This window comes from Megascapheus bottae, chromosome 18 (assembly GCF_031878675.1).
Source record: "Megascapheus bottae isolate mThoBot1 chromosome 18, mThoBot2.hap1, whole genome shotgun sequence".
NCBI lineage: Eukaryota > Metazoa > Chordata > Mammalia > Rodentia > Geomyidae > Megascapheus > Megascapheus bottae.
The window spans coordinates 32,901,755-32,914,661 of record NC_143526.1 but is presented as its reverse complement, the minus strand read 5'-3'; the positions used below and the strand labels follow the sequence as shown (position 1 = coordinate 32,914,661).

Below are 12,907 nucleotides of genomic sequence, written 5' to 3'. Positions count from 1 at the left end.
CCAAGGACAGTGCTCAAGCCCTGAGCCCAAGCCCAGGAATGGCAAAAAAAAAAAAAAAAGAAAGCCCAAGGAGGGGGTGGGGAGAAGGGTAATGGGGACCGAGACATGTGAAAGGGTATCAATGTATGTGAATTAATGCACCTTCTATCTGGAAAATATCATGTAACCCTTTTATTAATTACAAAAAAAAAAGAAACACACATCTCCAATGAACCACCAAAAAAGCCAAAAATTGAAATATGGCTCAAGTGCTGGAATATCAGCCTTGGGTAGAAGAAAGCTACTCAGGCCCTGAGTTCAAGTCCCAGTACTGGCACAAAAAAATAAATAAAAATAAAAGTTCAGCAAATGTTCGAAATGAAAAAAAAAAAAAAGAAAGAAAGCCCAAGGACAGTGTTCAGGCCCTGGGATCAAGCCCCAGGACTGGTACCCAAAAAACGAACAACAACAACAAAAAAAAAAACTGGTAAAAGCTAGACCTCAAAGACATACATATGGCCAGGAGTCTGGTGGAATGGTATAGTGTTTACCTAGCATGCACAAAGACCTGGGTTTGATCCTCACTACCACATACATAGAAAAGCCGGAAGTGGTACTGTGGCTCACACCTGTCATCCCAGCTATTCCAGGAGACTCAAGATTCAAGACCAGCCTTGGTAAAAGTTTGAAAGACTTCTCTCTCAACCACTGGCTGGGCATAGTAGCATGCTTGTTGTTCCAGCTACATGAGAGGCTGAGATTGGGAAGAGTGAAACTTGTAGTCAGCTCAAGACCATATCTCAACAGAGTAAGCTGGCAATAATGGTATACACCTGTCTTCCCACCTGGCAGAAAGCGTAAATAGTAGGCTGGCTGTCCAGCTTACACAGAAAGTAAAACCTTATCTCAAAGACAACCAAAGTAAAGAGGGCCAAAATGGCAAGGCATCTGACCAGCAAACCCAACTGCCACCAGAGGAGGAAAAAAAGGGAAAGCGAAAGGGGAAAGGGAAGGGGAAGGAAAAGGGGAAGAGAAAAGGAAAGGGAAAAGGAAAAAATGGTGCACACTTGTCCTCCTAGTGTAAACAGAGAATAATGGGTCAGGCAGGGTCAGACTCTTCCTGGTTGAGAAGTCAGTGAAGTGCTGCCTAGCAAGCATACAAGTCTGAGTTCAAACCCCACTATTGCAAAAAAATAAATAACAAAATGCACTTATCATGGCCCATAAGGAAGTCCTACAAAGACTGTCACTTGTCTACATCTCAAATCTCATCACCTTCCATTCTCCTGATCACTCACCACACCATGGCTACATGGCTCCTGTCTGCTCCTCTAACAAGCCTCATCAACTTCTTCCTACTGCCTACTCAAGTATCCCAGCTCCCTCTATACCCATCACTCCATCCCTTTCAGGTGACTGGCTTCTTCTCACTTTCAGTCAATAAATGCCTGTTCCTCATTCTCCTTCCTTGATCACATTATCTACATAGGCCCTGTCCCTTCTCTCAAGTTTTAGTCTCTCTGCAGTAGTAGAGCATTACTAGCAAAAGCTTTGTTTCATTTGACACTTTATGCCCAGTGGACACAAATAACCTACATATAGTAGATGTGACCAAAGAATGAACCTCTTCTAGCAGTAACATTCTATGTCTGAGTCAATGAACTAACCATCCTGAACTTCCAAACAAGCATACACGCTCACATTCAACATCCCTTCTATTACCTTTCTTGTCTCACCATCAATTACAGTCTTACAAAGAAAAATATCCTGGCCTGCTATCTCCCCACTGCTTACAAGCTCTTTCCTATGATGGATGGAGTTTTTGTTGTTATTGTTGTGTTTTTTTAATATACTGGCTAAGGGAGTAGCACAAAAATAACTACTAATGCTTGCTGAATGTTTACTCTTTCTTTTTTTTTTTTTTTGCCAGTCCTGGGCTTGAGCTCAGGGCCTGAGCACTGTCCTTGGACTTTCTCAAGGCTAGAGCTCTACCACTTGAGCCTCAGCACCACTTCTGGCTTTTTTTTTTTTCCCTATGTATGTGGTACCGAGGAATCGAACCCGGGTCTTTGTGCATGCTAGGCAAGCACTCAACCACTAGGCCAAACTCCCAGCCTGAATGCTTATTCTTTGACAAACATTAGTCTAGCACTTTACATTTCTCAGCTGTTCAAAGGAGGCACCATCATCAACTCCCATTCACACATGAGGAAATAAAGGCATAGAGAAATATTTTATTCAAGGTTACAGCATCAACTAACAGCAAAACAGAGATTCCCAGCACCAGGGGCTCACACCTGTAATCTTAACTACTTAGGAGGCTGAAAGCAGAAGGGTAGTGGTTCAAAGCTAGCTCCGACAGAAAAGGGTTTTTTTTGAGACTAGCAAAATTAAACACACACACACCTAAGACAGGGCTGGAGGTCTGATTCAATTAGTAGAGTGCCAGTCTAGCAAGTGAGAGGCCCTGAGTTCAAATCCTACTACAAAACAACAACAAATTCCAGCAATGTGAGGCTTTAAACTCGTGGCTCCTTATCACCTACTCTTGATCTCAAAGCTGTCTACAGAAACATAGGCCAATTATATATGATATTTATCTATTATAATATACATTTTTCAGGTAGGCATGATAGCCAGAATCTATTCTCAGCTACCAGGTAGACAGAAGCAGGGGAATCAAGAGTTTGAGGTCAGCCTAGGCAGTTAATGACATTCTATCTTAAAAACTAAATACAAACAAAAGGGCTGGTCCTTTTGTACTTAAACACAGTAAGGAAAAAAAAAATTTTTTTCTAGCAACCATCTTTCTTTCTTTTTTCTTTTCTTTTTTTTTTTTTTTTTTTTTTTTGCCAGTCCTGGGACTTGAATGCAGGGTCTGGGCACTGTCCTTGGACACTTTCTGCTCAAGGCTATTGCTCTGCCACTTGAGCCTCTGCGCCACTTCCGGCTTTTTCTGTATATGTGGTACCAAGGAATTGAACCTAGGACTTTGTGCATGGTAGGCAAGCATTCTACCACTAGGCTACACTCCCAGCCCCACAGTACCCACATTTTTAAAAGGCCAACAAAAATAAGTAAGATTAGTATTAAAAGCATTTTATTTCATCTATTATCCAACTTAATCAAGATGATCAATAATAAATGTAGCTGATATAATCAATAACAGTAATATGACTTTTTTTAATTTCCCTGTCTTCAGGATACAGCATGACTTTACATTTAGAGTACTGCTCAGACTAGTCAATAGTTCACATGTTCAAATGTCACTACATAATTCATGACCCTCATATCTCCTGACTCCCGATACCTGGTAGTTTAGATTGGACAGTGAGCTTACCTCTAAAAAGTGTGGCCTAGTGGTAGAGTGTTTGGCTAGCATGCATGAAGCCCTGGGTTCAATTCCACTGTGCCACATAAAAAGTCAAAAGTGATGCTGTGGGGTAAGTGGTAGAGCACTGGCCTTGAGAAAGCTCAAGGGCAGTACCCAGGCTCTGAGTTCAAGACAAGGGGGGTGGAGGAAGAGGGACTGACTGAGCTAGGAGCCGGGACACAGGAGATCTAATCCTAGTTCTTACTTGCTCAGTGACCTTGGTCAAGTCCTTTTTGCCTTCTGGAACATTTTTTTGGCCCAATTTTCCTGAGCAAGAGTCAAAAATGGATTCCTAGAAATCCATCCCACACTACAATTTCAATTTCAAACATATCTCAACAACCAAATAAGCTGTTTTATACTTGTTTTCTTCAGTACTGGGGTTTGAATTTGAAAAATCATACTTGCAAGTCGTGTGCTCTACCACTTGAGCTGTATCTCTAGCCCTTCTGAGATGTCTTTTTTTGCGTGCTCTGGCCCAGACTAATGATCCTGGTTTACACTTCCCACCTTGGCTGGGCTGACAGGTAGACACCAGATCACCCAGCTACTGCTTGAGATGAGAGGGGGAGGGGTCTCTCAAACTTGGCTGGCCTGGAAGTGAGAATACTCTAGATCTACCTTCCGATTAGCTAGGATTACAGGCATGAGCCCATGAACAACATTTTCTATTCTTTTTAAAAATCCATCTACATCTAGGTGCCAGTGACTCACACCTGTTGCCCTAAACTACTCAGGAGGCTAAGAACTGAGGATCGAAGCCAGCATGGGCAGGTAAATCCGTGAGACTCTTATCTTCAATTAACCACCAAATAGCTGAAAGCGGAGCTGTACTTTAAGGAGCAGAACACTAGACTTAAGCCAAAAGCTCAAGGGCAGCGCCCAGGTCCTGAGCACACAATCATCACCGTCATCATCAACAACAAATTTCCTGTCCATTCATTGGTACAGTCGTCGAGCTTCATGGATATAAAAACTGTGGCGCAAAGAAAGGCAACAGACTGCAACAGGCAAACACGGTTCCTGGAGAAGCGGGGGCTCAAACGCAAGGCAGAGTGGAGCCTGGAGGTGGGGAGGAGGAGGAGGGGACGCCCCAAACTTTGTAGGTGAGAGACGCGAGAGCAGAGAGGGCCGCCGGGAGCTTCGGAAGAGTAGGAGGGAACCAGGCCCCGGGGTGGGGGGCACGCGCGAGGAGGCTCAGACTCCGAGGAGGAATGAGCCCCACAGGCCCAGGAGGGCTTCCGAGGGCGAGGCGAAGCAAGGGGTCGGACCCCCCCCGCGGCGGGACGGAACAGGCGAGGACGCTGGCCCCGAGACTCCTTCCCAGTGAGGGGTGGCTCTCAGCCCTCCCAGCGCACTCACCTGATAGCTTAGAAGTTCTCCCACGTCCATGTTCCGGGCCCCGACGGCACGGGATACGCCGACGGACTCCACTCACACCCAAACCGCGACCACCTCAGCGTGCGCTCCAGACACGCTGCCGTAAAGCGCCGCGAGCGAGGCCCCGCAGCCAATGGAGCAAAAGAGCGCGAGAGCCACACTGGCCACACTGCCGTAAAAGGCACCTCTACCGTAAAGCGAGACACAGTTGTGACAGTACAGCTTCCGCCCGGAACCTGAAGAAGGCGGAGACGAGGGCGGAGCCTGGGGGAAGTGAGGGGAAGAGGAAGGATAGAAAGGAACCGGGAGAGATGTGTGGAGTGCCCCCTATGGGCGGGGCGGAGTGCCTCTGAGAGCCTTCCAGCCAGGTGGGAGATTTGATCCTGTTTCCTCTTCATCTCACAGCTGCGCTGTAGGCATCCGCCACCAAGCGTAAATAAAATGCACTCTAGCCGGGCGCCAGTGGCTCACGCCTGTCATCCTCGCTACTCAGGAGGCTGAGATCGGAGGATCACGGTTCAAAGCCAGCCAGGTCACCAAGGTCCGCAAGACTTATCCCCAGTTAACCACGAAGGCCGGAAGTGGCGCTGTGGCTCCCGGGGTAGAGCGCCGGCCTTGAGCTGAAGAGCTCAGGGACGGTGCCTAGCGCTGGCCCAGAGTTCAAGCCCCACGACCGACCAACCAACCAACCAACCAATAAATACAATACAATACACTGGAGATTTGTAAGACATACTTGATGTGGCTCTCAGCTCCAGAATTACAGAACCTAAAGGAATGCCTAGCATTTAACAGTGGATAAACAGTTGTTGATACATTTTTTTTTTCATTCCTGGCTTTAATACTATCAAATACCTTCAGATTTTAAAAATACCTACAATAAGGGGCCGGGAGTTTGGCCTAGTGGTAGAGTGCTTGCCTAGCATGCATCAAGACCCAGGTTCAATTCCTCGGCACCACATACATAGAAAAAAGCCAGAAGTGGTGCTGAGGCTCAAGTGGTAGAGTTCTAGCCTTGAGAAAGTCCAAGGACAGTGCTCAGGCCCTGAGCTCAAGCCCAGGACTGGCAAAAAAAAATACCTACAATAAGATCGGTGTACTGGTAGTTCCCCTAGCTACTCAGGAGACTGAGATCTGAGAATCAAAGTTCAAAACCAGCCCAGGCAGAAAAGTCCATAAGCCTCTTATCTCGAATTAATGATCAAAAAACTGGAAATGGCGTTATAACTCAAGTCATAGAGCACCAGACTTGAGTAAAAAGCTGAGGGACACTGCCCAGTCCTTGAGCTGCTGTCCAACAACTTTGCATGAATTGTGTAGAGCAAATCTACTGATTCTGGGCAGGGACTACACAAGGTTTGAACACCAGGAAATGAAATTCACTGGGTCTATCTTAGAAGAGGACCCTCCAGCTCCACTTAAGCCTTCAAGTGAGACATAAGGAGCCAGAATCATCCATTTCAGTCAGCTCTTGAGATAACAATGTTCTTTATTGCTTTAACCTTCAAATAAACTTAGGCTATTTGTTGAAAATTAGCAGATATACAAGTCCAAGCGGGTTAGGTACGAAAGAATGACATTTTCGTCACTGGTGACCGTGATGACCAATTGATAAATTATGTGTTTGAAGCTCTGAACTACTGCAGCAGATATGAAACTAGCATCAACAACAATGAAGGGCAGAAAAATATCAGCTAGAGGACAGTTGTTAAATTCATACTTCTTACAGAAGAGCACAATGCACATTAGAATATTCAAACACTCTGCACAGTCTTGTAGGATGAAAGCCATTTGGCTTTATTTCCCAAGGTACCCAAACACCATTGGTCTACAGGAGCTATTTGCATGACACTCATTAGCATACCTCAGATGTAGTATTGAGGGGTACACCTTAAGAAAAATGGATCTACTGCAACCTCAAACAGTTCCAAAAACGTCTTGACTCATAGGGAAATCATAAGATTTTGCTCACAAAGAAACACGTATATACCCAGATACCCAGGGAAAGAATTTTTTTTTTGCCAGTCCTGGGCTTGAGCTCAGGGCCTGAGCACTGTCCTTGGACTTTCTCAAGGCTAGAGCTCTACCACTTGAGCCTCAGCACAACTTCTGGCTTTTTTTCTATATGTGGTACTGAGGAATCGAACCCAGGTCTTCATACATGCTAGGCAAGCACTCTACCACTAGGCCAAACTCCTAGCCCCTAGGGAAAGAATTTTAAAGACCAGTTTTTCCAAGTCAGCCATCACAAGTGTGCCCATGATGCTGTGTAAGTATTTGTGACCATTTTCTATCTTGGAGCTTCCTCCTGCACCATTACAGAGCCTCAGCCCAGCTCCTCTGGAGAGCTGTGTGCTTTCCAGGTTAGGTGTGTCCTTGCTTCTCACGGATCTCTCTAGGGGCCTTCTGCTCTGTTCCCTTGTTGGCCCCTGCTAGCCTGGGTCACCCAGAATGGGAGATTGGACCCTACTAGTGCCTCCCTGGCTAAGGGTCTATTCTCAGGTGCTTCAATAGCTGCAGCTATCTGGAGAAGCCATGGCTTCCTGCTCAGGTCTTCACAATGACAATGCTATCCCATACCCTGCAAAAACCTGTGATGCACACAGCTGTGCTCAACACTGGGTTACACTTCCTGTGTCCCAAAGCAGTTCTGCCTGGACCCCACATTTGATCTCTTCCAACCACAGCATCTCATTATATGAGGGCCACATGTTATCCCTAAGTCAGGCAGCAGACAATGTCTTTTCCTCGCAGGTCCATCGACCTTCAGATGCTACACAATACCTCAAAGACTTTTCTAGGGGAGGATGTTAGACATTCCTGGGAGGAAACTTATTCAGAGCCTTTCTAGTCTCCAAGAACATTTTCCTCTTCCCTTCCCCAAACTCCTGCTCACCTTTGCTCTTTGGTTCTTTTAAGAGGGAGGGGAAAAGAGATCTATAGACCTCCCTGTCCCTCAAGTGTCCTTATTCCTCATCCTGCAGGTCCCAACTCAAATGATTCCTCCTCCAAGTAGCCCTCTGTGTGTTTGTGTGGGGGGGGAGTCCCCACCTTTCTGTGCTCCCACAGTTTCCCACACTGTGCTGGCACAGTTAGCCTGGCCTGTTTTCTAGCCACACCTCCCCTCTGCAGTGTCAGAGACATGACAGGCTGGGGCAGGGTAGGGATATTCGCCATTTGCTGAATGAATAGATGGATGAACTGGTTCTCTTGCACTTCTGCACTTCTGCCTCCCCCTTGCACTGCATATGGGAAATCCCAAGATCACCAGGTATAGGGAGGGGTCCCACCCCTGCTCTGGGTCTGCTATACTGTAGTACGACCCTTCTGCCCGCATTGCCAAGGCTCTGTCAGAGCCGTGACAAACAGCTTGGCTGATGGCTTGTAATGTCAGAGATGATGGAAACAGGGAGGTGATGGCTGGAAGAATGGGTTGGGGATGCTTGTCATAACTTTATTTGTGGGAGGTGAGTTCCTGTCGGCCAGGTGATTGATGGTGGGCTGGGCAGGCACAATGCAGACCCTGCCATCACGGCTCTCCCCTCTCTCTAAGCCAAATGACTTTGGGGATGAAAAATTACTTTCTCAGAAGATCCAGGGGTGGGGGGTGGGGACTCGGGAAGAAGGGGCCCTGTGGCTGGCACACTGGAGGACTTCTGTTTTATTCTTGCAGTGAGTTGCATTTGCCTAGTCCAGCCCAGTTGTTCCTTCCCTTCCCCTTCCCTTTCTCCCTTCCTTCTAAGGAGATTGTTGATAATAATCCCAAACACACTGTCTATCTTAATTCTCAATACTGCCTTACAGGGGTGTATCTTTTTACAGATAAGGAAACCAAGGCCTGAAAAGAGGAACTAACATCCAGCTTAACCCATGAAAGAAGTGGAAGACCTGGGATTTGAACCTGGGTCCAGAAACTCCACACCTGACCTCTCTCCACAGCCATGAAATGAAGACCATTGTAGAAGTTGTAGCAGAACTCCTGGGAAACACAGGGAAAGGAGAGCCGTTAGCCTAATAGAAAGAAGTGAGGGAAGACAGCCCAGAAAAGGTGACATTTGAGCTGGTCCTCAAAGAACAAATAAAATGTTATCTGTTGGGGGGGGAAGGGTAGCTTTGGGGGAAAAGTGAGAGAAGCGAAAAAATTTGTGCATAGGCACACTTTTTTTTAATGACCCCAAGTAAGTCACTGCTCTTTCTTTTTTTCTAACAGAACTTCGATTTGGGGTGTAATCCATTCTTCTATAAATGATCCTGGCTTTCTCAAGCTATGCATGAAGTTTCAATTTTCTTCTGAGTGATGGGTTGGCTCTGCCACGTAAGATCTGAAGAATGTTAGCATCAAGGCTTCTGGGAAAGATTGTTTGTTTTTTAATTATTTATTTTTGCTTAGAAAGAAATAAAGTCCCTTCTTTGCTATGGTACATGATAGCCAGCAATGTGACAGTTATCTCGTGACCAAATATACAGAACTAGGTTTGGAAGGAACAGCAGCGGGAAAACAGGAAAATGTCACTGAGTCTCTTGTAGCCATCAAACCTCAATCTTTAATGTTTGGGTTGACACATTTTTTTTCTCATTGTTAGGTTGGGTTTCAGTTTTATATCCTTGTTCTAGCTGAAGATTGTAAACCAAGTATTTGCTTCTACACTTGAGGCTTGGAGAAGGGATACAGGAAGCTGAGGGCCAACTGTGCTGGCTTTGTAGTCAGACAGAGCTGGGGACAAGTCCCACCCAACTTGGTTACTTGCCAGCCAATGTGGCCCTGGGCAAGTGGATTACTGCCGAGGATATTCTGTTCCTAGGGAAGGAAATAACACATCATAGAACCTTGATAATAAAAATCAGATAAGATATGAAAGGGGTGGCAAGGACTTAATAAAGCCCTTGTCTAGTATATCTAAGGCCCTGGTTTTGATTCCCAGCATCATATAAAATAATTGTTTTTGTGGGTCATGGGGCTTGAATTCTGGACCTGGGCACTGTTCCTGAGCTCTCCAGTTAAAGGCTACCGTCCTACCTCTGGGGCTGGGTGTTCTCCTTGAGTTTTTCAGCTCAAGACTACTACCTTCCCCCTGGAGCCACAGCCCCACTTCCCATTCTCTAGTGATTAATTGGAGATAAGAGTCTCTTGGTTTTCTGTGCCAGGGCTGGCTTTGAACCACGATCCTCAGATCTCAGCCTCCTGAGTAGCTAGGATTACAGGCATGAGCCACCGTGCCCCGGCCAAAATAAATTTTTAAAGGCTGTTTAGAATAGTACAGAGCAAGTACTCAATAGACAATACTGGTGGTGGCTATTTAATTAGCATTATTGAGTTTTTTACCTCTGTTGGAACCCCCTCTGCCCTCTTTAAAGCTGAACTTGCATGAGCCCCACTTGTGCAAGCCCAGTGATTAGAGATCTTGAACTTGCATTTTTTCATTAAAAAGGTGCAATGGTAAAGAAGATATCATAGTCCACCAAGCCTGCCATAACACAGTGCTACAGAATGGGTGGCACTGTGATGTGTTTATTTTTACATGTCTGCAGCTGGAAGTCCAAGTTGCCTAGTAAGGTCCTATCCCTTCTCACTGGTCCTCACATGAAGGACATGAAGAACACTCATGGCGCGCTCTCTCTCTCTCTCTCTCTCTCTCTCTCTCTCTCTCTCTCTCTCTCTCTCTCTCTCTGTCTCTCTCCCTCTGTCTTTTCTTCCTTCCTTCCTCCCTTCCTTCCTTCCTTCCTTCCTTCCTTCCTTCGTTCCCTCCTTCCTTCCTCCCTTTCTTTTGTGGGTCATGGGGCTTGAATTTTGCCTGGGTGCTGTCCCTGAGTTCTTCAGCTCAAAGCTACCACCCTACCCCTGGGCCTGAGTGTTGTCCCTGAGCTCTTCAGCTCAAGGCTTGAGCCAAGCCCTACTTACATTTTCTAGGGGTTAGTTGGAGATAAGAGTTTCAGATCCTTTTGTGCCCAGGCTAGCTTTGAACCTTGATTCTCAGATCTCAGCCTCCTGAGTAGCTAGGATTACAGGCGTGAGCCACCATGTCGGGCTCTCTCTTTTTTTTTTAATTTATTTTTAATTTTTTTTTTTGCCAGTCCTGGGCTTGAGCTCAGGGCCTGAGCACTGTCCTTGGACTTTCTCAAGGCTAGAACTCTACCACTTGAGCCTCAGCACCACTTCTGGCTTTTTTTTTTCTATGTATGTGGTACCGAGGAATCGAACCCGGATCTTCATGCATGCTAGGCAAGCACTTTAACCACTAGGCCAAACTCCCGGCCCCTCTCCTTTCTTTTTTATGTCAACCTTGAGTATTGAACTCAGGGCCTCAGCACTATCCTTGAAATTTTTTTCTCAAAGCCAATGCTCTACCACTTGATCCACAGCTACTCTTGCAGCTTTTTGGTGATTAAATTGCAAATCAGAGTCTCATGGACTTTCCTTCCCAAGCTGGCTTTGAACCATGATCTTCAGATCTCAGACTCCTTTATAGTTAGGATTACAAGCATGAGCCCCCAAAGCGCCCCACTTATGACTTTTATAAAAGCACTGATCCAATTTCCAGGGGCCTCACTTCTTAATGCCATCACCATAAGTTTGAGGGGACAGAAATATTCTGACCTAGCAAAGGACATACGCAAGGATCCTCTGAGACCCAGCAACACCTACCTGGCTATGTGATCCTGGGCAAGTTTCCTAAGTCTTCTGAGCCTTGGAAATAGAGTAGTTGCTAGATTCAATAAGGGTTAAACAAAATGGCATGTACTTGGTCTTCAAACAAAAATAACAAACATTGAACTGAGGTCTAAGGATTACGGTTCAAAGCCAGCCCAGGCAGAGAAGTCCATGAGTCTCTTTTTAATTAACCCTCTAATTAACTACCAAAAAGCTGGAAATAGAGCTGTAGCTCAAGTGGCAGAGTGCTAGCATTGAACACAAAAAGTTCAGTAATAGTGCTTGAACTGAGTTCAAGCCCCAGCACTGACCTGCATGCGCATGCCCTCACATGCGTGTCCCACACACAGTTGAACTTAGCTTGTCTGTGACCTAGTCAGGTTCACAGAATTCACAGGGTTGTAGAGCCAGGCTGCAAACCAAGGCTCAAAACTATACCAGTAATCACTAGGGCCTCTTGCCACCTGAAGGACTCTACAGAGCCAGGACAAGGCCAGGTACCCCAGAGCTGGTTTTGATTTTTTTTTGCCAGTCCTGGGCTTAGCCCAGGGCCTGAACACTGTCCTTGAAGTTTCTCAAGGCTAGAGCTCTACCACTTAAAGCCTCAGCACCACTTTGGCTTTTTTTCTATTTATTGAGGTATCGAACCCAGGTCTTCGTGCATGCTAGGCAAGCACTCTACCACTAGGGCAAACTCCCGGCCCCTGGTTTTGATTTTCTACAGCTGAATCCTTGCTCTGCTTCCCTGTCTTCCTTTGCAGTCTCCTGGACAGTATTACCCTGGGGCTCCCGTTACCAATTTGCAGAGCAAAAGCACGTACAGGCAGTTCAGGGGTGGCATGAGCTCAGCAGCTTTGGTATTGTTTTTAATTCAATATTTTGTCCCTGTGCGCCAGCCTCCTTTATTGGATGAGAACACAGTTATTGGATCCTGCCCTGCAGGAGAAAATGAGGCTTTCCCCGAATGATGGCAGCTGGTTGTTCTAGAGTCTGATGAGTCAAGGCCAGGTGAGAAGACGGCAGAGAGTTCCAGAAAATCTGATGGTTACAAGCTGTTCTGTGACATGCACAAAATATTAACATATGTATTCCTGACCTTTCTCCTTGCCCTGCCTTCAAGGGTGGACAGAATCCCAGCCTTCATGCAGTCCTCTCCTTTTGCTATGTATAAAGCTCAGAGCGCTCCCCACTGGAAAGTGAGTTGCTAAGTATTTATCTACTTAGGTAGTGTGAGACTTAGTTCTTACAGAGTGTGGTGGGGATGCTAACCCTCTAGTCCTCTGGCCTGTTCACAAAATGTGTCCTAGTTGTTAGAGAAAACTGCAGGTAAAGACACTCAGACTCTGGTAATCAAAAGTCCACTTCAGTTGGGCATTAGTGGCTCATACTTGTAATCCTAGCTACTCAGGAGGCTGAGATTAGAGGATCATAGTTCAAAGCCAGTCTGTGAGACTCTTTATCTCTAATAAACAACTCAGAAAAATCCAGAAGTGGCACTGTGTCTCAAGTGGTACAGTTCTCACCTT

The 12,907-nt window shown here is 46.0% G+C and overlaps 1 protein-coding gene and 1 long non-coding RNA gene across 3 annotated transcripts in view; one reads left to right on the top strand and one right to left on the bottom strand.

Moving 5' to 3' along the window:
• Positions 1–4,841, bottom strand: part of Ctnnbl1 (catenin beta like 1) — a 158,008-nt gene extending 153,167 nt beyond the window's left edge. Inside the window, exon 1 of the mRNA XM_090352335.1 lies at positions 4,715–4,841. Coding sequence (XP_090208461.1) covers positions 4,715–4,744 — 30 coding nt within the window. The 5' untranslated portion in view covers positions 4,745–4,841. The remainder of the gene's footprint in view (positions 1–4,714) is intronic.
• Positions 4,842–4,941: 100 nt separating this feature from the next.
• LOC150050450 (uncharacterized) lies at positions 4,942–12,383 on the top strand. Of its 2 annotated transcripts, XR_016538643.1 has the most exons (3): positions 4,942–5,100; positions 8,555–9,047; positions 12,278–12,383. It is a non-coding gene; the product is annotated as an uncharacterized LOC150050450 (long non-coding RNA). The 2 variants fall into 2 exon arrangements; XR_016538642.1 differs by lacking the exon at positions 12,278–12,383 and having other exon boundaries at positions 8,555–9,153.
• The last annotated feature ends 524 nt before the right edge of the window (positions 12,384–12,907 follow it).